Consider the following 24536-nt stretch of genomic DNA (forward strand, 5'->3'; position numbering starts at 1 on the left):
GGACGAATAGTCCACCAGGAACCAACACAACAAACACGGCAGAGTTCAAGTAGTGTTCTCCTCATGAGCTGAGCCGCTGTAGCATCACGGAGCTAACGGAGCTAGCAGAGAGGAGCTAGGAGCAGCAGCCCCGTTGTCATGAAGGGGGAATCTAACTATATACAGAATATGTTTTTGTAGATCCAGGCTAGAAACATGTTCATTTTCTGATGTTAAGTTGGACATTTTAACAAAGGGTCTACGGGAATTGCTCCCATCTGCATCCATCGCCTACAGTTTGCAGCATTGGGCTTCACCGCACTGTCCCGGGGTTTGCCGCTTGGCTCTGATAGGCCAGAAGTCGGTTTGATTGCATTAGGGCTCGATTGCTTATCCTGTCTGAGTAGCCCGGATGAGGCTGCATCGCAATTTTTGACGTCGAATTTTACACACCGAATTTTTTTACATCGAATTTTAAACACCGAAATATTTGACGTCGAATTTTTTTCACTTGAATTTTTGGGATCTGAATTTGAACATTCGAATTTTTTTAACTTGAATTTTTACAATTTTATTTCACATAGATAAATTCGGAGCAAAAAAAATTCAGATTCATGATTTTCAAAGTAATTATTTTCAATGCTATAAATTCGGTGTCTAATAAAATTCAAATACTTCTGTCTCTTGTTTGCTTCCATAATCCCCACACGTGCCCCGCGGCACTCCCATACGCGCTCTGGCTGCAGCCCCTCCCTTCCCTGCTCTCAACGTGAACGCGCAGCGCGCAGAGCTGACAGTCAGACAGGCCACGGCGGGTGTGTGGTGCAGCAGCACGCAGCAACACGATTAAAAGTGCCCTAGTGACGACGACCAAGTAAGTAACCACCAGGTAACAAATACAACGAGTGTATTGTTTAATCCCCTAAATCAGATGCCAAACTAAACTATACAGGGTTCGTACGGTCATTGAAAACCTGGAAAAGTCATGGAAATTCAAAATGCAAATTCCAGGCCCTGGAAAAGTTATGGAAAACAATATTTTTTTTTGGAAAAGTCATGGAAATGTAACAAGTTGCGTCAAATATAATTTACATTTGATCTAATCGCCGAAATAATCTGCGGTCGCGAGCTGTTATGTGCCATCATGACGCGCATGGTGTTATTTTTTAATATATGAAGCGCGAGCTGTGTGCTCGAGTCTTCTTGCCTGTCGGGCCGGCTGAACTCTGCTGCTCCGGGATGAGGGTCAGCTACATTATCTACGGTGTGTTCGTTAACTGTGCGGAGTCACTGTGGCACAGACTGAGCCGCTGGTGAACAGCTGTTCGAACGGGCCGTTCAGGTGTTCAGAGCAGAGCGGCAGAGCGGGATGTGAACTGAAACGTTTTTCTGTCGCAATATCATTGTCACTATCTGCTAACGTTAGCTTTAGCCTTCGTTTTCTAATAGTTTTTTTCATAGGCTATAAACAGAGGTGGTATAAGTATAGAGATTGTAGGCTACTAGAGTAAAAGTAGAAGTATACTCAGATCTTGTACTTTAGTAGAAGTACTCAGATCTTGTACTTAATAAAAGTAGAAGTACTCAGATCTTGTACTTGAGTAAAAGTAGAAGTACTCAGATCTTGTACTTGAGTAAAAGTAGAAGTACCAGAGTGTAGGAATACTCTGTTACAGTAAAAATCCTGCATTCAAAATGTTCCTCAAGTGAAAGTAGAAAAGTATTATAAAAATACTAAGAGGCATGAAAATACATTTTCAAAATGCTCAACAGTGCTGCCAAAATTATAAACTGACTGCTACACAATTAAAATAAATGCTTTTATATATTTCTATTAGATGTGACTCTTTGGCGTTTCTGTTATTATTACCTGCTGCTTTAGTTGTTCTGACTGCTAAAATCCTCTGTTATTCCTAATTTTAAAGCCGATATTCCGTGGGGTCGGGGGGCTCGGATCCTTGTCACCTTTTTCATACCTGATGAGTTTGCATCCCTGACTACAGTTGCTTTAGCGTGTAGAAGCTAGTAAGCCTACTATTTGATTTGTTTTAGATAGGCATCTGCATCAGACAGCATATGGTTATTAAAATAAATATATATGCAATTACGACATACAAGATGTGCCTTTAATACATCTCACACTACTAAGGCAGCCGGCGGTTCCACCAGGGGCGTCAATCCCGGGGGGGAGGGGGATTTCGTCCCCCTCTTAATTTCAGATTAAGTCATTTAGAATAATACAAATAAATGTTAAAATAATAAAAAAATTGATAATAAATCAGTAAAATCAGGCAAAAATAAGAATTAAATAACATAACCCTAACCCTAAAACCGAAATAAAGTAACCAAAAACCAAAAAGAAACTAACAAAATCCGGATATATACAAATACAAATTTTTGCGCACAATTTCGGCGCCACTGCCACGACAACTCAGAAGGTGCCCTTTTTTTTCTCTTGAGCACCTGCCCCTATAAATGTCTGTGCACGCCACTGATTCATATCACACTGACATCACATCATCAATCAGATCATCGATCTCACATCGATATCACAATATTTCCTTATCTGAGTCAGCTTCTCGAGCCGTATCTGGCCGTGCAACACTTAGTTACATTGTCACATATACTGTATGCAGATGTATTATTTTAAGCAACACATTAAGTTGACGAAACACTCAACTCAAATGTAATAAAATCAGATCCCCTCGTGTTGGGGGATGGGGCAGTATCATAAAACTGTTGTAGGCTTTCAAACACTCGGTCGTTTATTTTTTAACGAGTTGTTCTGTATTCTCCTTGCAGGAGAATGTGGCTCCTATGTGGCTTGTATCCTGGATTATATGTTTAAATCATCATGGATGTTTAAAGTTCATATCTGTCTAATATTAGTTTACTTTTCATTAATGAAGTATGATGTTGCGCTGTCAGTACACTTGTCCCTGTTTGTGATTGGTCAAATGTAGCTAACCCCGCCCCTTCACGTGAACGCGTTCTCAGCTGGAGAGAGAAACCCTGGCTTGATTTACCGAGTTGATAACCAGCGCCGTAGGACCGTTTAGCGAGATCGCGTTTGTTAGGGTTAGTTAAGATAACTCAAGCATATCCAGGGTATGTTGAACTGGCTTCGTGGTACAGGGCACAGGTGGCTGCATAGCAGCGCTAATGTCAAAGACATTATATTTTTATTTTACCAGGATGCAGTTACACAAATATTTGGGAAGGCTTAGCCTTCCCTAGCCTACAGCACCCGCCGCCCCTGGGCCTACTCTCTTTATTTGCTTTAGTTTAGTAGATATCTACAAACAAAGAGTCCATTCAGTGCTTCGCATAATAAAATACACAACGGCTGTAGGCTGATTATGTGTAGGTGTGTGTGTACAGACAGTGTGTGCGTAGATGCAGCGGACAGACAGGTCTCAGTTGGTTTGGTGTCCTCTGTTTACTTTTAATACTTGTAAATACAACTTTTGGCCCCGTAATTTATTTTCCTCATTGTAGCGACCAGAGAGGGGGGGGGGGATATATCCAGTCTCTGATAGTGTTACGTTATTATGAGAGTGCTCTGTTTGATTCTGAAATTGTATATATTTATATACATATATGTGTGTGTGTGTGTGTGTGTGTGTGTGTCCGCATCTGTAGCCTGTTATTGTCTCATTATACCGCACTGTGAATGAATTAAAAGTAAATATATAAGTCATCATGAACACATCTGTCCATCAGACAGAGGGCTGCTGTGCCTCCTGTCATCATTAATGGACGTCTCTTTAAAATGACCGCTCAGAGGAGAGGAGTTCTCATTTCTCTAACCGCCTGCTGCTTCCCCTCCTCTCTCCTCGGTTCCCCTCCTCAGTCCTCCGCTCGCATCTCCTGTGGGCGGGACTAAGTCTCGAGGATAGGAGTCGAGGAGGGGAGTCGAGGAGGGGAGTTCGAGAAATGAGAAAGGGCCCTGGTCCTTTCATCAGACGGGAAGCGAAAGAACGAGCAAGACCCATTGCTGGTATGATAACAACCTGGTACTAAGCACACAGGCATCTTGTTAAAGTTATCTTATCTTAGCCAGGATCTTGAGATCAACACCAAGAAAACTGAGGAAATCATTTTTGGCTCACCATCTGACTCCCATAAAGTCCCCATTGTCATCCATACAGATGAAATCAAGCAGAGAGTTTCATACAAATACTTGGGTGTAATGATTGACCATCTGCTGTCATGGAAGGATCACATTGAATATCTGAGCAAAAGGACAAAACAAAGAACATTTATTTTCTCCGCCGTCTCAGGTCTTTTGGGGCGAGCAGAGAAATTCTTCTGTTGTTCTTTACATCTGTGATCTTGTCCATTCTTCAGTACTGCAATACTACCTGGTACAAATGTTTGTCAGCAGCTTTAAAATCAAAACTGCTCCACCTGTTAAAAATCTGCTCAAAGATTGTTGGTCCACCCTGTCAGAGACTCTATGACTCAGCCTATCATAACAACCTAGTGAGGCTGTCCAACCACATCATCTCTGACCCAAACCATGTTCTGAACAGTGAATATGAACTGCTACCATCTAATCGGAGATACAGGGTCCCACGATTCAATAAAGTCAGACTGAAACATTCCTTTGTGCATCAGTCAGTCCTCACAGTAAATACAGAGCTGATCCCAGATCAAATGCACGCTGAAGGCTCTTTGAGCATGTTTTCTCTCAGTGATTGTGATGTTATGTTAAATGTTTGTTGTTTGTGTTTCATGTATTGTGTCTGGATACTTGTCTGTTGATGTTGGACATGGAGCTGCTGTGACGCAAGTCAAATTCCAGACTTGATCTGACAAATAAAGTAATATCGTATCGTATCTTAGCTATCTCTTAGTGGAGGAAAACAATTGTGACATCACTTACTCGACTCTGGGATTTGTAGTCTTTCTAGTTGCGTATTTTTCAGTCTTATATTTCAACAGTTTTACAACAAACTGTGACTTTTTTGACATGGAAATTATTTTTTAAGATTGACAAACATCATATGTGTAATTCATGGCACAATTCAAACGGGATCGAAAGATAAGTTTTCTCTCTCCATTGACTTCAATACATTATTTTTCCGAAATAAGGGTTGCGTTAGGATAGTTTAAAAATTAGCTCCTAAATTCTAACCCTATCTCCTATTCCTTGACCTCTGAGTGAAACGTCACAGGGTTAAGGGATAGTGGATAGGAGAATTCAAAAGGACTTAGGAGAAGAGACTGCGGTACTTTAGAGAATCCGAATGCACTTTCACTATCCGACGTGTTTATGATGCGCCAGCGGACGTCATGAATGTGCGTCTGCTGCTGTGGGGAAACTATGGAAACTACAGTTTTCTATACAGCGGACTACAACATGGATGTTTAATAAGAACGAGGGACTACTGTAAACTCATCTAGAGACTCTGCACCGTGCTCTGATGCTGTTGCTTTATGCTTTATGAACGTGGACAACAGAGAAACATATTCTTCATGACCAAAGTTGGAATTGAAATAAAAAAGGAAAGTGAAACTTATGCTCGTCACCCTCTCCCTCCGGTCCACATTAATACAAATGATCCCAATACGTATGATTGTATGAACTATGAAAATATCTTAAAATCAATACAAATGTATTTATTATAAACGTTAGTCCTTAACATCTATCACTGTGTATATCACCATTCAAACATCTTTTAAAAGTTGAACAAACCCCACACAGCTCAGTAAAGACTGTGAGATGTTGACTTTATTTGATCATTTCAGTAAAAACTAACGTTCATATTTCTCTTTTTGATTATAATACTGATGAACGTTAAAAAAAAAGCACTTTGGCAACTTACCACATACGTTTTAAAATGCTTAATAAGCACCGTAACTTTCATGATATAATTTCTCCGTCATAATAGTTTGTGTCCGTGAACGGCCGACTGTTGTGTGACGTCAAATGCTGCGGCTGCAAGGCATTGTGGGGCAGCATTTTCTCCTCTCCTTTCGGTTAGAGAGGTCCAGTGGTTCCTAAGCTAAAGTAGGTTATAAAGGAAGTTTGAAACCTCCTTTCCTTTCATTTAGAGAATTGGAACGGCACTTATCATGGCTGCCACTGAGGGACTTCCGGGTCATTTCACTCCGTTAGGAAGGTTCCTAAGCTAAATGGACTATTCGACTGCAGCCCTGGTCCCATGGACCGAAAGTAGATGGGCGTGACTTCGCCACTCTATCAAGTTTTAAGGCCTGATCACAACAGCATTTATGAGGGTTAAATGTAAATGTAAAATGTATTCCAAAAGAATTACAGCAATCAATTTGCAGGTTGCCAAATAAATCTGCAAATTGTTTCATTGAGTTTATCACTGGTGAACTTAAGCATGCATGCAAATGTGCTAATGAGTTGGCTCAACATTTCTTAATGACCACTCAAATGGAGTCCACAATTGAGGCAGCTATGGTGTCTTCTTTGCTGTGTTGAACCATCCAGTTTTACTTAAGTTGCCTATTCTTTGAGGATTTAGGACTTAGCAGAGTAAATCCTCAGAGGGCCTCCTGTCTTTATGAAGAGAGAAATGTATTGTCTAGCCAGCTCTCCGGTCCTAGGCATGCAGAACAGACATGCACTTGTGTGTACCCCCCCTCCTCTCTCCCATTTATCTTCTATGTCCGCCAGTTCTGCCATCCCTTCTTTTCTACTCTTTCTTTGGAATTCCCTGTTTCTCTGGTCCGTCTGCCCAGCTTCTGTCAGTAAGGCCATAAGAAAAAGCATTTGGGCTCAGGAGGTGGCAGAATGCAGCTGCAACAAAGACTTAGTGTTGGGGAAGACAGCTTTTGGACTACACCCAAAACAACAGCTAGCGAGACTGACAGGAGGAGGCGCTAACAGCAGACGCACTGTCAACCACACTTTTCACAATAACAGTCATAGGGCATATGAAATTGCACTGGAAAGTGGCACACATTTGGAAACTGTTACTTGTTATCAGATACAGTTAGGAAACCTGTCTTGATTTAAATCTGGCTTTTCACAGAATAATTAATGTTGCTGTCTATGGAGATTTGCAACTGAATATTTCCCAAAAATATGCCATTGTTTTGATGAATAGTGGATTTATTGGTAGAGGTTGAGTTCAAGTTGTAAAATCGTCCCCAACTGTCCAAAAATGTTCCGGACAATTACCAAAATCTGTGTCTCTCCGCATTTCTAATAACAACACATGAACAGTCATGCAGTGATCCAACTCAGACCAAAGGAGGTCGGTTTCTATCACAGAGCACAGAGGAGTGAGACTGACTAATGTGAATGTAAATAAACAGAAAGCAGAGACCCTGGATAGCTTTGACATGGCATGAGAAAAGGGGCATTCTGCCTTTTACAAAACAGGGCTAAAGAACTGCAGGTCAGAATGGGAATTTCTCAGAGGCTGAAAGAATTTCCCGCAAACACAGCAGACTGGGGTGTGTCGAGGGGGTTGATGGAAGGAGGCCAGACTATGTGCATAGCAGGGACGTTGACTGTATGTGTACAGCCTTTTATATTTCTGTGTTTGTATGAATTTAAATCCCAAAGTGTATAAACAACAACAAGGGAGGTTTCACAGGTTAAAAAATGAAGTCAGATTGGATAGAAGTCTATGAGAAAATGACCCTTCTTCACACTTGATTCACTACTTTAGTAAACATTTCTCTAATGGGTTTATTGTCTTAATCCCTAGTTTAATGTCTTCCATGAGACATAATAATAATTATTGTGTAAATGTTGGTCCAATTTAGAGTTCAATAGTTGATAAATGCTTTAGTTTAGGGCGTGGATATCTCATAATTTGCAAAACGCTACCACTGCATCGCTTTCAAGGCATTGTAAAGTCTAAAAGAGACAAAAAGGAGTTGGCTGTCCTTTTTTTCAATAAGAAAATGTTCTTGTAAGAATATTTTCCTTAGCCCAAATTAGCATCCAAATTAAAATCATATTTAACACACATTACGAACCAAACTAGCTAGCTAGTGCTTTGTTTAGTTGGTTACCTTACTAGGGTCTACACTATCGTCCAATTATTGTCACAATTGGACCCAAAAAAAGTAAATGGTCACAAACCAATGGGTGAATTCACTGTCACAACGTCCACTTTTTTCATTTCGTATACTGTATAGATACATCAATTTAACTATGGAACAGAGTCGGACTAGCTGTTGCCAGATATTTTCAGAATTTATACAAAGGTAAGCTAAGCTAATAAAGGTCCATCTTATCTTATCTTATCTAACTTGTGGCTTTTAGCTTCACATAAATTATACAGACATGATAGTTGTGTTAACGAACTCCCCCTAACTATCACAAAGGAAGAACATTAGCACATAAGTTATAATAATAATAATCCTTATATTTATTATAGCGCTTTATCAAAGACTCTCAAAGTGCTTTACAAATACAGATCATACATGTAATGGTCATCTACTGTGGACAATACCCACAGGAGCAAATTCGGGTGAAGTGTCTTGCCCAAGGACACAACGGCCTGACGCAGAGGGGCGGAAGCGGGTTTCGAACTGGAGTTCCCCAACACCCCCTTGATCTGATGATCAAACGCACAGACCACTGCGCCACCCGTCCCTAACGTTCCACGTGATGTGGAATAAATAATAATAATGTAATAATGCATAATGTGATTGTAATGATTGTTTTGTTCTTTCGCACAAAGCTAAAAAAGAGTCACAAGCATAATGGTACATTTTTTGTTCATTGTTTTTTATTGGTCCAAAGGGTTTCCCAGACCCCAGTGCTTAATTTACAGTACAGCTTTTTCACTGGATTTGACGTCCTTGCTCTCTGACACAATTTTGCCGTCCACCAAAGTCTGAGTGACCGTCACCACTTTGGTCTGGACCATCTTCGAGTCAACTGCATCCTCTGGCCTGGAAAAGGGAACAAAATAGTTCAATCAATCCAGGGTTGTTATTTGGTATAACTATCAAACATGTCCTTGCTTCTATAATTTAACATTGCATTGAGTGATGCGCTATATATACTTATTGATTTTTTTTTTTCTCAATCTAAATTATTTTATGTTTTCCTTTTTTTGTCTGTTTGCATCTTGCTCTGTGAAGCACTTTGAGCTGCGTAGTTGTATGCTATATAAGTAAAGATGAGTATGTATTGAAATTAGATCCTTTTGGTCACCATGGTCCATGTTGGTATCAAATATCATTTCTCTTGAAGTGATCTGGTTTTACATGCTGTCATGGAGCAGTAAAATAAGGGATGGGAGTATTGTATGCTACCTATGGACAGCTTTTACTTTCCATATCAATGTCGCTTCATGTTTGCATGAAGCTAATTTGAATAAAATTTGCAAAACTATCCATGACATGAACAAAGCTCTAATATTGGTCAACGTTCTGCCTCCTCTCCTCATACTCACTGGTAGTCTGCCTCGCCATCCAGCAACCTTCTGTACTCGGCGATCTCGGCCTCCAGTTTCACCTTGATGTTGAGCAGGTGCTCGTACTCTCTAGTGCTATGTTGGATGTCAGTGCGGATCAGAGTGAGCTCCTCCTGCAGCCTCACAATGATCACATTGTACTTCTCCATTTCCATGTTGTAACGAATTTCGATGTCCCGCAGCGTGGCCTCCAGGGAAGCTTTCTGTGAACAAAAAGGTTGATCATGCCTTTGATTGATGCAGTAGATAATGAATTACTTAGCTTCATGCTAAGAGTTGGATAAAGAGATTGTCTCTATGATAATGATGCACTAATTATGTAAACAAGCACATAGTTCTCACCAGACTAAGTTGAGACTGCAGTTCAATGTCCAGTCCCTGACACCTTCTCCGAGTTTCAGAAATCACAACTGTGGCTTCCTTCAGAGCTGATGAGCTCTCAGTTACTTGAACCTGCACTTCTGTGATCTGGAAACACAACAAAAATGAATGTAATATACAACACAAGCACCTCAAGCCAACTCAACAAATATGTGACAAATATCGTGATTGAATAATAACCTGAGATTCATGCCAGGTTTTGAGCTCCTCCTGGTTCTTCAGTGCTATCTTCTCATAGCTGGCCCTCATTTCCGCCATGATCTTACCCAGGTCCTGTCCTTTAGGAGCGTCAACATCAACACGGACGCCAACCTGGGTGATCTGGGCTCGCAACTCGGCAACATCCTGTTGAGGGGAAAAAGTCAGGGAGTGATTTCCTGAACAAGGTCAGTGGGGTCCTGTGCTAGGAGGTTGATGGAAAAACGGATTGTCATAATGGCGAGGTACTGAATTATATATATTTTTTGTAAGGCCATATCTTTTTCTATCAGTGTCCCTCACCAACTTATGGTTCTTCCTCAGGTTGATCAACTCCTCCTTCAGAGATTCGATGTCGCTCTCCAAGTGGAGACGCATTACGTTGGTGTCGTCCAGAAGCTTCCTCAGTCTGGCCACATCGGCGTCCACCGCCTGACGCATGGACATTTCATACTCCATCCTAACCAGACATACTTTATATCAGACATGTTGACCCTTGATAGAGAGCCTGTTTCATTTACTTAACAAAGCCGAACACTCACTTGACTCTGAAGTCGTCTGCAGCCAGTCTGGCGTTGTCAAGAGAGATATTAAGATGTGCGTTTCCCTTGATCATGTCAAATATCTGCAATACAGGAAGTTGTTCAGTGTGGGAAATACAAACATATACTCATTGAAACGATGTGTTTTCCTTTTTTTCCACAGTCAGTTAGATTGAGTGATTCTCACTTTGATATACTATGCAGATCAAATAACTGCCTCGATAACACACTGTAAGTCATAAAATAACAAAGCAGGTTATCTCTCATTGCTCCACAGGGAGGTGAGATAAGACTGAGACTGTGAGTCAGTTTGAGAGATCAATAAACACTTTGAAGAGCCGGTGGTATAATAATAAAAGGCTTTACTTTTGACTTTTGCCCCAACATGATGTGAAGTTGTGGAGGGTATTGGAAGGGAAGAGTATTGGACAGAGGATTGAGATCTTAGTCAAAAATAATTCTGCAAGAATTATGTAAGAAACGTACATTTTATTGGACAGTTTTGAACATTAGTTAGAGCCTATAAAAAGAAAATGTGTGCACAAGCGTGGAAACCCCATATCCACTTACTTGGAGATGTGTTTTAAACCATAACACTAAGGAAGACACAGCTTTATCACTAGCTTGACATTAAGAAAACTTTGTGCTGTCACATTTAGTTTTCCATTTGGTAGTCTAAATAGGACACATCAAGTAACTAAGACCAACTGATTGACTCACCTTGGCCCTCAGATCAGCGATGATGGCGTTGTACTTGCTGAAGTCCTTCCCCTCCATAGGGCCTTTCTTCTCGATGGTCTCCCTGATCTTGATCTCCAGGGTGCTGTTGGCCTTCTCCAGATTCCTCACCGTCTCCAGGTAGGAAGCCAGGCGGTCGTTCAGGTGCTGCATGGTTGACTTCTCATTCGTGATAGCCAGGGATCCAGAACTCGACCCAGAAGACGTGGATTGGTAGTCATACCCACCCCCGAAGCTGCTGCCAACCCGTGTGCCGTAGGCCGTGGAGATCCTGATCCCATGGCCGCCTGCTCCTCCGCTGACACTGTGGGCATAGGACCTGTCCATCTGAACAGGTCTTGGAAAGGGTGTCAAATGACCTCCAAGAACTTGAGAACTCTGGCGTCTATAAAGGGGCTCCATTGCTAGAAGAAGTGAGTTGATGAGTCAGAAGAAGAAGCTCTGGTGCGTCCTGGCACAGAGGGGTTCGGCAGCTGAGAGTGAATGATGGAGACCAGCCACCAGGTCTTTTATATCGGTCTGCAAGGCAATATGTCTTCCTGCCACTCCTCTACTATCTATATTGCATTTTACCTTTAGACTTTTTCCTAGACTTTGACCAAAAACACCCAATATGAACATCCAGCTGACATGATAGTGTCTAGTAAACGTATCTATGGTAACTGTGATATCAACAGCAGCTTAAAGCATAATGCCGGCCATGTTCAATATCTCTCTGGAGTTTATCCAGCAGGGAAATTGTCTTTATCAGTTATAAAGTATATCACTTTATCTTATTCCTCCCATATTATTTTTTGCATTTTTGCGCTTAGTGTCCCAGGTCTGAATTAAACCTGGGTAGTAGTTTCTTGTCTACAAAGGCACTTTGGAGTCTCACTCGTTGTCCAGATACTATTTAAAACACATTAGTGGCCATTGTCCGTGTTGTCAGTATCCAACATATGAGCGCATTCTGGGGACTACCTTTGATTGCAGATGAATTCCAATTTCGTAAATGGTGTACACATTTACTCACAATGTCAATATTAGTCATGAGTCAGTAAAGTTTTCGCAAAACTATGGTTTCAAACATGTGTTTTTACTTAAGATGTATGTCTTGGAGTCAACAAGCTTGGATACTGGTAGATATGTAAGGAACTATTCTGTTTATGAAATGTGTTGATACTGAGACGCATGTAGTATGACACCAGCCTTGTTTTCAAGCCAAAGAGGACACAGTGAAACATGATTCAGTTGGAAAATAAGGCCTATCTTGCGCTTAACCATTGAGCGGCACTTTATAATAGTACAAGGAAGATTTTTACAACTATCACAACCACATTTATTATATCCTTTATCTCAATGATCCCAGTAGAATGACCTGGTTCAGGCTATAACATCATCTAAAATGAATTAGGGATCAATGTTTCAAAATGGTAAGGCACCATATCAAGTTTTTGGCACTTTTCCATGATTTTAAAGCTATTAGTACACCTAAAAAGTGGTGAGGATTGAGACTGCGAGCTAAAGTTAAAAATGTAATAAAGGATTAAAGATGTAATGGTCACCATACATTAACCATTAAGTCACAGGGTTATTTGTTCCTATGTATTTATAGTGTCATACATGTTATAATTCTCAAGGGGTCATTTTTGGGAGTAAATTAGGTAATATATCTGACATATTCTTTTTTGTTTTAGACAAAACACCATGATCACACCAAGAACATTTCACCAATGGACTTTATTGAAATGTCTGAACATCACAGCGCAACAGAGAGACAAAACTGGACAGAAAGAAAACCAATGATGATGACATAAAAAATGTTTTGCATTTATTTGGACTCTTTTATTAATTAAAAATATTCAATGTCTTCAATTGGTTTGTCTTTGAAAAAAAAGCTCAAATTGTTCCAATTGTTTTTCCAAAAAAAGCTCTAATTTTTCCAATTGTTTTAAACCTTGCAGGTCAACACATAAATAAATCATGATGAAATAAATAATAGATGATGTGGTTTCCCTCCAATCCAGTTTTGATTTCATCAGCCTGTGGCACAGCTGCGTACCCAGAAAGTCAAATAGAATGGCAGCGTCTAAAGCAACATTTACGGTTAGTGCTGTCAGATGAAAGCAGATAAAATGTAGCCAATCATAGGTTAGTGTTTTGATGCCGGGTTAGTGATTGTTGGGAGTGTCATGTGGTTGCTTCTGGTATTCAAAGGTTCTTGGTTTCTGTGCTGGAGGAAACCACCTTCCCGTCCACCAGGGTCTGTGTGACGGTCATGACTTTGGTATTCACGGTTTTCTGGTCTTCCAAAGCATCCTGGAACCTAAACGGACAAATCAAGAAACAAATTAATCGTCAGTAGAAGTTTAAATTGACACATTTTTAAGTATGAACCTTGCCTCTCCAGGTTGCTTACTTATGTACATATAAAATAGTTTTTTCTTGCTTTTGTCAACATAGAATCAGTTAGCTACGCACGTGAAGTCTTCCCCATCCAGCAGGCGTCTGTATGTAGCGATCTCAGCCTCCAGCTTCATCTTCATGTTGAGCAGGGCCTCGTATTCCTGCGACTGCTGCTGGATGCTGTTACGCAGCTGTGTGAGCTCGGCTTCCAGACCCAGGAGGATGGTGTTGAGAGCCTCAATCTCCATGTTGTAACGCATCTCTGTGTCCCTCAGCGTGCCCTCCAGAGACCCTTTCTGTGAAGGGAAAGCAAAGAATGAGTTAATATCGTACAGTGAAGCCAACTCACTAGCGGCAGCTCCATAGTGAGAGGTCACCGGAGTGTGAAGCTTGTGTCAACAAGAGAGACTTGAAGTGAGAGTGCTGAGTAAGCCATGGCACTGTGTGTTGGGGTCAATGAAGCGTGTGCTGACTGTGTGCTTCTCACCATGCTCCTCTGGGACTCCAGCTCGATCTCCAGGGTTTGCATCTGTCGACGCAGGTCGTTCACCTCTGTGTGGGCTCCTTTCAGGGCCTCTGTGTTCTGGACTACCTGGCTCTGCACTTCTGTTATCTGAAAAAAGGATCAAGAATGAAAGATAAGCAGGAGTCGATTCAGGGTGTACTATGGGCCATTACACTTTAGAGCTGATCCAAATCAAAGAGCGGATACTCGCATTGTGTTTCACTTTTGTGACATTGTAATTAGAAACACTCCCAACTCGGGATATGGGACCATCCAAAGAGCCTTTGAATGCACCTTTGGCCTTGGAAGTGGTATGAACTCTTTCTAGTTCATTGTTAATGGTTTACCTGAGATTCGTGCCATGTTTTGAGTTCTTCCTGGTTTTTCTTTGCCATGTTCTCATACTTTGCTCTTATTTCTGCCATGAGCTGAGCCAGGTCCTGTCCTTTGGGAGCGTCGACGTCCACGCGGACTCCTGATTGAGCAATCTGGTTACGGAGCTCCATAACTTCCTAAAAAGATGCAAATTGATAGAAGAGTTAATAGACACAATCACAAATATTGTGCGCTTCAAACAGTTCAAGTGGGTAGACTACAGCTTAAATCATGTGGATTGTACTACTACAGACTTTTTTCATTTAGCTGTGACCTAGCTTTGACTCCGAGCCTCTTCCAACCGTAATTACATTATGGTCAGGTAAATATACAGGGGGTGCATCTAGATGTCTCTTTGAGACTTAATTTCTTCAGTAAACAAATGGTTTCCTTGTGGCTTATCCACTTAAATTATAGTCATTTGAATTCCTTGTTTTTTTTTTACTTTGCCAAATATGGATGGGAACCATTTTTAACGATGAGGCTTCCCACAGAATTCACACCCAGATATTTAAGATTTCTTATCAAACCTCCCTCCTCCCACTGATTTTTTTTCTTCTGACACTTTTATTGAAGAAAACCCTGCAGCCTGCCTGGATGTCCTGGTTAAAGTCGTGGCCTAGTCTGTAACATGCATACGTTCCCAACAGGTGGTGATGATGTTGAGGGGGATTATGGAGATATAAGTAAATATTGATTCAGTTCTTTAAAAGGTTGTGGCTGTTTGCTGTGATGGTCCAGAGCTCTTTACTTTGTTGGGGACTCATTACACTTTGTTGAAAGCAGCACTACAATGTCAACACTAAGCAGTTAATGGCAAAGCCCTGAAAACCTATTTTTCTAAATCAGGTTGTTAGAACACATTTCTCATGTTATTGTCCTTGCTTTTTTCGCTGGTTTAAAGGGTCTAACTGGAAACATTTGATGTTAGCTTCACGAAACAAATGTTTAGCAACTTTTGTTGTACATCTTTTAAGTCAAACTAAGACATTTTCCTCATCCTAACCAAGATTTGTTAACCATATTTTTTTTTTGGTTTCAGATTCAATTTAAAGCTGTGACCATTATCAGCAAAAAATATGTTTCCCACGAGTCATAATTGAAATATATTTGCAGGGTTAGGGTTGGATTTCTTTATATTATGAAAAAACACTTTCGAGTTGAGGTTTGGATCTGGTTAGGGTCAGGGTTAGGATTGGGATTACCATACTCACATTTGCATGGTTCTTCTTGAGGTGGATGAGCTCCTCCTTCAGGGTTTCAATCTCGCTCTCCAGGTTCATGCGGCTCATGTTGGTGTCGTCGATGAGCTTCCTCAGACCAATGATGTCCGCCTCCACAGACTGGCGGATAGCCAACTCAGACTCGTATCTACACAGGGCAGGGCAAACTGAATTACTCAATGAACTAAATTGCTGGTCACTTTGTCACCAACTATTTGTATTCAAGGTATCTTTCCTTTCTATTTACATGGTCAATATTTGTTCAGCATACAATAGTCTATACTATATTTTCCAGCTGTGTTTGCTATGACATTAGCTTTATTACACGGAAACATCTCCCCCCGGCTATGATGCAAAGGTGATGATTTATGACTACAAGACAGATCATGTATACATCCAAGAACCTATTCAGCGGTAAAGCAGGGTGTGCCCGCAGCAGTCTGGGTTAGGGTTTCCTGTCTCAGAGGGACTTACTTCACTCTGAAGTCATCGGCCGCCAGGCGAGCGTTGTCGATGTTGAGAACCAGACGAGCGTTATCAGAGGTGGAATCAAATACCTGAGACAAAATAAAGAGGGGATTTAGATTGCAAGCTAAGGTACGGTGGCCCTGAAGTGCAAGTCAAAACAACATTTCACAAAACACTACAGCATTTCAGAAAACGCCACAGCATTTCAGAAAACGCCACAGCATTTCAGAAAACGCCACAGCATTTCAGAAAACGCCACAGCATTTCAACTTTTACGGAAAGGGTATTCCTTGCAAGAACACTTCTTGTTTGTGATTGGACAGAGCCAGCCAGAGAAGCACTGCTGTGATTGGTTGTTTTTGCTGCCAGTCAAGAAATTACGCTTCGTGCACCCGACAGCGCAACATGTCCCAAAACATCAGCCGTTAGCTATTAGCACACAGAGCTTACAGCTCCTCATATCTGTTCAGAAACTAGACAAAAGTTAAACATGAACAAACCCCAGACTGTCTGTGTCAGTCTGTGACAGACTGTCTGTGTCATGGCGAATACAGTCGCAGCTTTATTTCTGTCTGTATGATGTTGTTGTGAGTTTGGACGGAGCAGCTACAGGTTAGTTTATCCTGATCAATCCGATCTCCATTCAGAAAACATTTGCATGGATATAAGCCCCGCCCCCTCTCCAGCACGTCTTGTTTGAATGACAGGAGTAAACACAGCTGACAGCCGCGGTGAAACATGAAACTCGAGCGATTAGAGCGATGCGAATATTCGGGGCTTATCTCCATGTAAATACTATGATAGACTACAACAAAATGAACATATTTTACCGTGATTTTATTGTAATACACGTTTCAAAATGATGCCGAAGTAACAACATACTGATACCGGTTAGTAAAAACCATGAATTAACGCTTTGACAAGTCTGCAGACAAGACGGCAGGCGAAAAACCTTTTAAAATGCGTGTTTTCTGAATGGAGATTGGATCGATCAGGATAAACTAATCTGTAGCTGCTCCGTCCAAACTCACAACAACATGATACAGACAGAAATAAAGCACCGACTGTATTGACCATAACGAGGGGTTATGTATGGTAACCCTTGTTATATAAGCACAGGCGGAGCCCTCTACTCGGGGCACTGTCTGTCCTATACCGCTCGCTGAAGAGGTGTAGGATGGCGGTCAGGAGGCGAGGCCTCCTTTTATACGGTGAGATGCATGCGCATTCAGGTAGGCCCGCCCCGGGGCCGGCTACGTCTATAGAAGTCTCAGTAGGTGAATGCTTGCATGATAAGTTAGTACCCATAGTGTCCAGTAGATGGCGGAGCCTGTGCTTATATAACAAGGGTTACCATACATAACCCCTCGTTTTGTGAAATGCTGTAGTGTTTTGTGAAATGCTGTAGTGTTTTGTGAAATGTTGTTTTGACTTGCACTTCAGGGCCACCATACTAAGTATATGCAGACATAAATGTCCAATTACTACTCTGAAGAGATTTCACTATACTTTAACATATTGTGAAAGTGACGTTTGACAGAAAAAAACTATATGGATTCAACCAGGTCTGAATTCTAAAAGGTTTTTATGCCAGGAAAAAAGGGTCAATATCTATGTAAAAATGGGGACAGAGTCAGCGGGCCGCTTCAGATAAACCAGATGGTTGCAGTATTTGCTTTATGTGTCACGGTCTGGTAGATAAGGGCAGGGAAGGGTGGCAGGGGAGGCATCCAGGTGACAAAGTCTACTAGCCAATCGGTGGCTGCCAGGCAGCAATCATCCTCTCGGAACAGGAACAGGATCCATCCAGTCAGCAGGGTGATTTGCATGAGGTAGATGGGGGTGGTGGTGGTTGTGTGTGTGCGTGCATGTGTGTGTTTGCATGGATAGTTGACTGTGCATGCTTTACCAGACTGGGCTGTTTTCACATTGATGTGAGAGTCTGTGTTTTCTCAGATGGGGGCTGAGGGCTTCCAGTTATTTGAGTGAATTTTGCATCACATCAAAAGACAAATTTGCCTTTTTTGACCCCGGGCTGTGTGGATAAACTCAGGCCCTCAGCTGTTAGTAGAGTAAACAGTTGAGAATGAAAAAACCTTGGGAAATGGTTGCCAAACTCCTTTTTTTCGATTCCATTTGTTTGTGTAACCATTTGACGTCTATAGTGTTATCTGTTCAGTCCCACAAGGAAAACATGTAAAAAAACATGCTCTACGTGGGCATGTACACTTTTCCACACAGAGGACATATACAAATAATATTTTCTAATGTTGAACTGGTACAGTTAGAAACAGGGTTATCCAGTTGCTCCATTGGGCCCAAATGGAATATTCCATTTGAAAACTGCACTTTTTTTTGTCTGAATATAGAAACTGTAGCCTTGAATGACATTTGCAAATCAGTGGGGGAAAAACCTTGAATGAATAATGCAATCTTAACTTTGAGTTCTTTAGCCGGATCTGTTTTGATCGGGTGTTTCAGGAAAGTGTGAAATGATTTGCCTTATCAGATTAATTACATATAAAACACAGAACATAAAGAACCCCAACTTGAAAGATCCTATTCCCAAGTGAGTTTCCTTATCCTTATCAGCTTATATTCTGTGTATACACAGTAGTAATGAGTGTACTACTTGTTCAGTCCCATTGTGCTATTTCTGAGACACTCTTTGTGTTACACCGAAAGGAAAAGGTAGTTAAAGTCATGACGTATGGGCCTGTATGTTGGCCCTTTATGGTCTGTATAATCCCTGGACTCTGTTGTTTTTCTCTGCTTTCCTGTCCCTCTGACCCCTGATGCTCCAACATTCCTCCACCATACTGTTTCCGGTTCAGCCCTGGGACCCCCAGAGCGGCAGTGGGCACTAATCCAAGCAGTAACTACAATGGGTTTTGTTGTTGGGTCAGATGGTGCCAATTTGATTGCTTAAAACCCATTTGAAATGCATATACCTTCAAGATGTATTGTGCCCTACACATTTTCTTCTACCAATCATACATCATATTATGTCATCAATTTAAATGAATTCCCTCTTTCCATTCAAGCCCCTCTCTTTTACTTTAATTCACCACTTAATACATGAACACATGCCCTCCTCACCTTCTTCCTGAGGTCGTCCAGGACGGCCTGGTACTTGCTGTAGTCTCTGAAGTCGGGCCCGCTCTTCTCCATGGCCTCCTTGATCTTAATCTCCAGCTGGTGGTTGGCCTGCTCCAGGTTCCTCACCGTCTCCAGGTAGTTGCCCAGACGGTCGTTCAGGTTCTGCATGGCAAACTTCTCATTGCCCATGACGTGGCCACTGTTCCCGCTCACCTGCATGTTGCTGGAGAAGCTCCCAGCTCCTGAACCGGATCCCATCCCGGATCCCATCCCTGATCCCAATCGAGTGCTGCTGCTGGAGGAGATGCTGATGCGGCCCCCTCCGGCCCCACCATGGATAGATGAGGCCCTGTAGACAGGACCAGAGGTACGGCTCATTGACATGGCAGGAGGTCGGCTGCTGTTGGAGCTGCGCACAGAGTATGTAGACTGCCTGGAGGTTTGCATGGTGCTGGAGGAGTGTGAGACTCAGTGAGAGAGGCTGTGAGTACGAGAGAGCGGCACAGGCTGAGTAGGCAGAAATGTGAGCTTACAGACACAAGGCAGTAGCAGAGGAAACTCTGTTTAACTATATAGACCTTGTGGGCCCTCAGGTCCGCCCCTCAAACCACTCCCCCTCACCCTGAGCCACCTCCCTCTTTTACACTGTCCCAAACCGCAGACTCACAGCATGTCTTTGTCCTCCACAACCTTCCTTAGCTGGAAAGAAGGGAACAAACTTCAAATACTTTTTTTGTTAGACATGAATAATATTAATTATTGCTCTCTTTTTAAGTCTAGTATATCATTTTCTCTTTTATTATTTAAATTCCACAGAGGATTTAAAAAATAATACATTTATTTTTCTATGTGTATTAATAGTTTTTTTGTACAACAATTGAGATCTGAGGCACTTAAGCCTATATTATATAAACCACAGACACTTACTGGTGGTAAATAAGTAAAATAATGGTACATTCTGTTCACAAAAAGATTAAATTACAGCATCTAGATTTCCTAGGTATAAAGTTTGTAGGGCTGATACAATATCAGATGTTCACTACACAATTAGCCTAGTTAGAAAAATCACAACTTTATCATATTTTAATATCTATAGAGAATAAAACAAATATATTGTATTTATGAGTTATGAGTGATTACACTTTTAATGTGTTAAATATTGGGTTCTGATCGGGAAAAAATATATATAATTGCCTGTATTTTGGTTCTAAAACTATACAGTTAGTGTTGTGCGGGGGAATCCAATAACTCATCAACGTTTAAGAAAATTAAGTTGCACAAACAAAATATTTCTAATTTTGCCACCAACGTTAGACTCATTAAAACACGTTATTGGCTTTGCGTCACATTCCCCACCCTGAAAACAGCCACATTTCAGCGAGGCATCATCACCTTTAGGGGAAAGTCTCGGGATCAGTTACAGTCACTTAACACTAATGATTTCATCAGTTGAGTCAGTGTGGGCGGGTAAGTCACAGAAGCAACAGGTCTCATTCAACTCAAGTCATTTGATGCATATCCATCAGGATACTGTAGTCTGGAATATCTTCCACTTAAATGTTTATTTAGACTTTTGGATGAAACACATATTGTTTAATAGAAACCCATTTGCAATCACAAATAATGTGTTTAAAGGGGCCATACTGAGCATTTACATCTTTTAGCACAAGCATTGGTTTCCCTTTGTTCTTGTGAAAACATGTACTGAGATGAATGGATACTAATGGCTTCCTCGAACTGTACAAAAAAAGTACATTTAAAACAGTGTGCACAGGAAAAGTAAAATCAGTAAAGCCACAATTGTGAGATCTTTTAAAGTCTTGATACATTTTGAAACCCTACGTTAAATCAGATGACGGTTTTCTAAGGTGTTAGGTAGCCTCAGATGTACGGTACAGTATGTTATCTGTTCTACATAGCCGGATGTGTGTCTGATCGTCCCCTCCCATAAAGGATGTGGACAAACAAATAAACATTTCCACCATCTCCTTTGAAGAAACATAGGAACAATGCATTTTCTAACCCAGAACATATTCCAGAAGCCCCCCTGCAGGTATTTAACACAAGCACATTCCGGACATGGTATTTTGAAAGGACTTTTCCTGGCATATAACAAGGACAGACATCCATCTTTTCATTCTTTGAGGTTCCATGCTTTATTCAGTTTGTTATGTAAAGTTAAGAAGGAGCACAATAGCTTGTCTGTCATCAAAGCTTAAAAATACCGTTTTGTATAGCACACAAACCATTAAGCAAGAACAATGAAGTCTTATTTACAGATCTTATTAGGTCTTCACGCCCACGGTTGTCTGTATCAGCATCGACTTCTTCTCAAATAACATTCCTGCCAGATGGTTTTCTGTTTCTTTGTACTCATGTTCGGTCTCCTTGTCCCATCCTCTTTGTTTGTTTTTCAGGAAGGAACATGCAGCTGGATATTACAGCAAAGAGCTCCTGATGAAAAACAACTCATGTACAGTCATGGACTGGGCCAACACAAGTGATCCCTACCTAAACATAGCAATAAACTGTCTTCATAAGAGGTTGCCTCAAAACATGTATTATAACAATAATGGTATCAATGTTTTATTTGTAGTTGTAGAGGGCCTGAACAGACAGTGTTTTTTCAGCTGCTTTTTCTTTTGAATTTGTTGCTAGTCAAGCACCAAATTAGTGCTAACGTTAGTTAAACAAAAGCCATGAATAGTATACTACCTAATTGTTAACCTAGTTTAGGTTTATATAATCATAGTCAACAAAGAAAAAGGCGCACAAAGCGGCTTAAAATGTACTCTTTCTGATCGAAACCTAAGGCAGCCCATATTGGCTCGTGAAGACCATGTGTTCTGTCGTGAGTGTGAATCTGTCCTTATGTAAACAGCTAATCTAGCATACTACTGCTTCAGTAGCGAAATACATTTCCAACAATCGGTTAGGCTAACAGAAAGCCTTTCTTATCAGTTGCACGTCACATTTAGCCTCAGAATTGACATTCCTAGAGGGGTTTGGTCTCATTTTAAACCCATCATCTGCAGATTTATTCCATACCAAATATGTTGTGATCCACTAAAACTAGGAAAGAAGCTGGAAGAATAAATCCCCATTTTAGTAATCTTCAACATCTTGACTCTACGGAAGATTCAACTCTTCTTTGTTTCGGAAGGTAGAGAGAAATAATCCCGGTGGAAATCTGCACTCTGCGTGCACGGATATCTGTGTTTCTCAAGGCAAAGAGAAAGCAATAGGGAAAGGGGAATTTGAGACAGAAAGCAGAGATAAAAATCAAGGTGGAGCGACCAAGTTACGACACTAAGATGTATGCTTGATAAAGAGATCAGACCTCCTGAGTCTTTCACCAATGGAGAGTAATCCCAAAACCAGACACCACCATCACCAGAAACACAGGGGTAATCTGATGGTTGCCATGTATTAGGGTCTTCGTTTGTCTAGCAGTGGCAGTGATGACTGCAGTGTTTTGACTGATGGTCGACACGCCCAGCATTGAATACAGAGATTAAGGTAGAGATAGCCGTGTAAAGCAGATTAAGGAGTTGAGTCAAAAGCTCAAGTGTTAGATGAATGATGAAGATGATTACAGGCTTCTGTGTCAGTGCTTTCCCATTACTTTTCAATAAAAAAGAAGCTGAAACAAGTACAAAGCTGTCCCCAAGACAACCCTTAGCTTAGCATTAAGACTAAAGGAAGGTAGAAAAAGCTATCTTGGCATCCTCCAATGTGTAACAATAGACTCACTAACATCTTGTAAGGTCACTAATTGGTTTGTCTAACCTGAACACAAACAGAATTGTAAAGACAAAGTCATAAAAAAAAAGTGTTCAGGTATGTTGTCATTGCAGCGTGAGTCCTATCATTTCAGTACATCTGTGCACATAAAATACCTTTGTAAAACAGCTGTTTAAATTGGTAGCCTATTTTACAGCTTTTGGAAGAGTCAGCCTCGCTTCCAGTTATTTACTCTTGTGTTCATTTTACTAAATGCTGCAAGAAGCTCAAAACACAGCAGAAACCAGTTATGATCTAACACAACTAACCTAGTAATTTACATGTACTCTTAGTTTTGGATTGTTTGCATGGTTCGGCCACCATATGAAAAGAGACAAAGACCATTTCCTAAAATGCCAATTATACCTTTGGTCCATTGTTTGACAGGGTCTAAAAACATAAAGAACACATAGGTCTGTGAGATACAGTAATGATTGACCTCTTTGCTAATATTTTTCTTGGCTACTTAAACGTGTGTGCATGTCAGATTACAGTTTAACTTCCATTACATAAACAAGGTCACAGTGTTGGGAAAATCACCTATGTAATGACAAGTACAATGTATTTTGTAAACTTTTCACCTTAGTGAGTTGCAATCATTGTGCAATCCACTCTTAACTGACTGACTGAAGTGGAGGGGGGGAATTACATGTTAGTTTCTTCAGACATCCTACAAGAATGTTTGATGGGAAACTGTCCTTTATCACAAGTTTTGGCAGGCAGCAACCCCAGCTAGACCTGTCCTCAAAGGTTTTGGCCCAATATCAAGAATGTGTGTCCGTGATAGTCATCGCCCACCATGATGCCCCCCTCCGAAGTTACTCTCTAATTTCGGTTCCTTCAAGGGGCAGTTTGTTCCAGTACATTTTAACAAGCTCTGGATGGCTTTTCAAAAGTAATTAAAGTGCAAGTTATAAATATAAACAGGAGATGCCAATTTAAACTAACAGTCCATTTCATATTCTGTCTTTGTTTGAACATTGTATTAGTCTTCTTCATTGCAAGATCACTTATCATCTGTAAACTATCATGAACAGCAAAAAAACAAACAATGTTCACCACTTTTGGGGAATAAATCAGTAAAATCAGCATCAGGTTTACACGTATAATGAATCTTTTGTGTGTATATGGTGAATACATAAACGCAAGAGGAATTAAGTTGACAAACAAATATATAACAATGTTCAAATCTAAAGAGATGGTTAAAATATGAAGATGAATGAATAAATACATGAAAAAAGTAATACAACAATTACTGTTTAGCCTGAGAATAAAATATTCAAATCCAAGATTCAAAGGCTAGTGTATGGTAATGAGATCTTATGACCTGAGCTCCTCCAACAATCCAACATATATAATACAATACAATAATACAAAATAAAAAGTAGTGCAAAACATAATAATATATGCAGTAGAAGGCAAAAAGAATCAGACAAAA

The 24536-nt window shown here is 40.8% G+C and overlaps 2 protein-coding genes and 1 long non-coding RNA gene across 4 annotated transcripts; 1 reads left to right on the top strand and 2 right to left on the bottom strand.

Annotated features, from left to right (window-relative positions):
* Positions 1–781: 781 nt before the first annotated feature.
* On the top strand, positions 782–10700 carry LOC117532883. The gene is made up of 3 exons (XR_004566950.1): positions 782–853; positions 10050–10165; positions 10302–10700. It is a non-coding gene; the product is annotated as an uncharacterized LOC117532883 (long non-coding RNA).
* Positions 8687–11956, bottom strand: LOC117532882 (keratin, type I cytoskeletal 18-like). Its single transcript, XM_034196466.1, has 7 exons — positions 11240–11956; positions 10520–10602; positions 10281–10437; positions 9960–10124; positions 9741–9866; positions 9378–9601; positions 8687–8871 (listed from the first exon to the last, which is right to left on the bottom strand). Exons 1-7 carry the CDS (start codon positions 11657–11659, stop codon positions 8745–8747), a joined length of 1302 nt encoding a protein of 433 aa, XP_034052357.1. The 5' UTR covers positions 11660–11956; the 3' UTR covers positions 8687–8744.
* Positions 11957–12960: 1004 nt separating this feature from the next.
* Positions 12961–19868, bottom strand: LOC117532881 (keratin, type I cytoskeletal 18-like). Of its 2 annotated transcripts, none has more exons than XM_034196464.1 (7): positions 19316–19868; positions 16223–16305; positions 15740–15896; positions 14498–14662; positions 14133–14258; positions 13721–13941; positions 12961–13565 (listed from the first exon to the last, which is right to left on the bottom strand). In XM_034196464.1, exons 1-7 carry the CDS (start codon positions 19760–19762, stop codon positions 13451–13453), a joined length of 1314 nt encoding a protein of 437 aa, XP_034052355.1. In that variant the 5' UTR covers positions 19763–19868; the 3' UTR covers positions 12961–13450. The 2 variants fall into 2 exon arrangements, with proteins under 2 accessions (XP_034052355.1, XP_034052356.1); XM_034196465.1 differs by having other exon boundaries at positions 13659–13941.
* Between the last annotated feature and the right edge of the window lie 4668 nt (positions 19869–24536).

The sequence above is a fragment of the Gymnodraco acuticeps genome, unplaced genomic scaffold (genome assembly GCF_902827175.1).
Source record: "Gymnodraco acuticeps unplaced genomic scaffold, fGymAcu1.1, whole genome shotgun sequence".
Lineage (NCBI taxonomy): Eukaryota > Metazoa > Chordata > Actinopteri > Perciformes > Bathydraconidae > Gymnodraco > Gymnodraco acuticeps.

Coding starts and splice junctions, on each gene's coding strand:
- LOC117532881 (XM_034196464.1), bottom strand. CDS start 19,762: ATGCAAACCTCCAGGCAGTCTACATACTCTGTGCGCAGCTCCAACAGC. Junction 15,897..16,222: donor GCCGATGACTTCAGAGTGAA/GTAAGTCCCTCT, acceptor TGCCCTGTGTAG/ATACGAGTCTGAGTTGGCTA. Junction 13,566..13,720: donor CTGGATGGGGAAGACTTCAC/GTGCGTAGCTAA, acceptor TTGTCCGTTTAG/GTTCCAGGATGCTTTGGAAG.
- LOC117532882 (XM_034196466.1), bottom strand. CDS start 11,659: ATGGAGCCCCTTTATAGACGCCAGAGTTCTCAAGTTCTTGGAGGTCAT. Junction 10,125..10,280: donor TGAGGAAGAACCATAAGTTG/GTGAGGGACACT, acceptor TCCCCTCAACAG/GATGTTGCCGAGTTGCGAGC. Junction 8,872..9,377: donor GATGGCGAGGCAGACTACCA/GTGAGTATGAGG, acceptor TCCCTTTTCCAG/GCCAGAGGATGCAGTTGACT.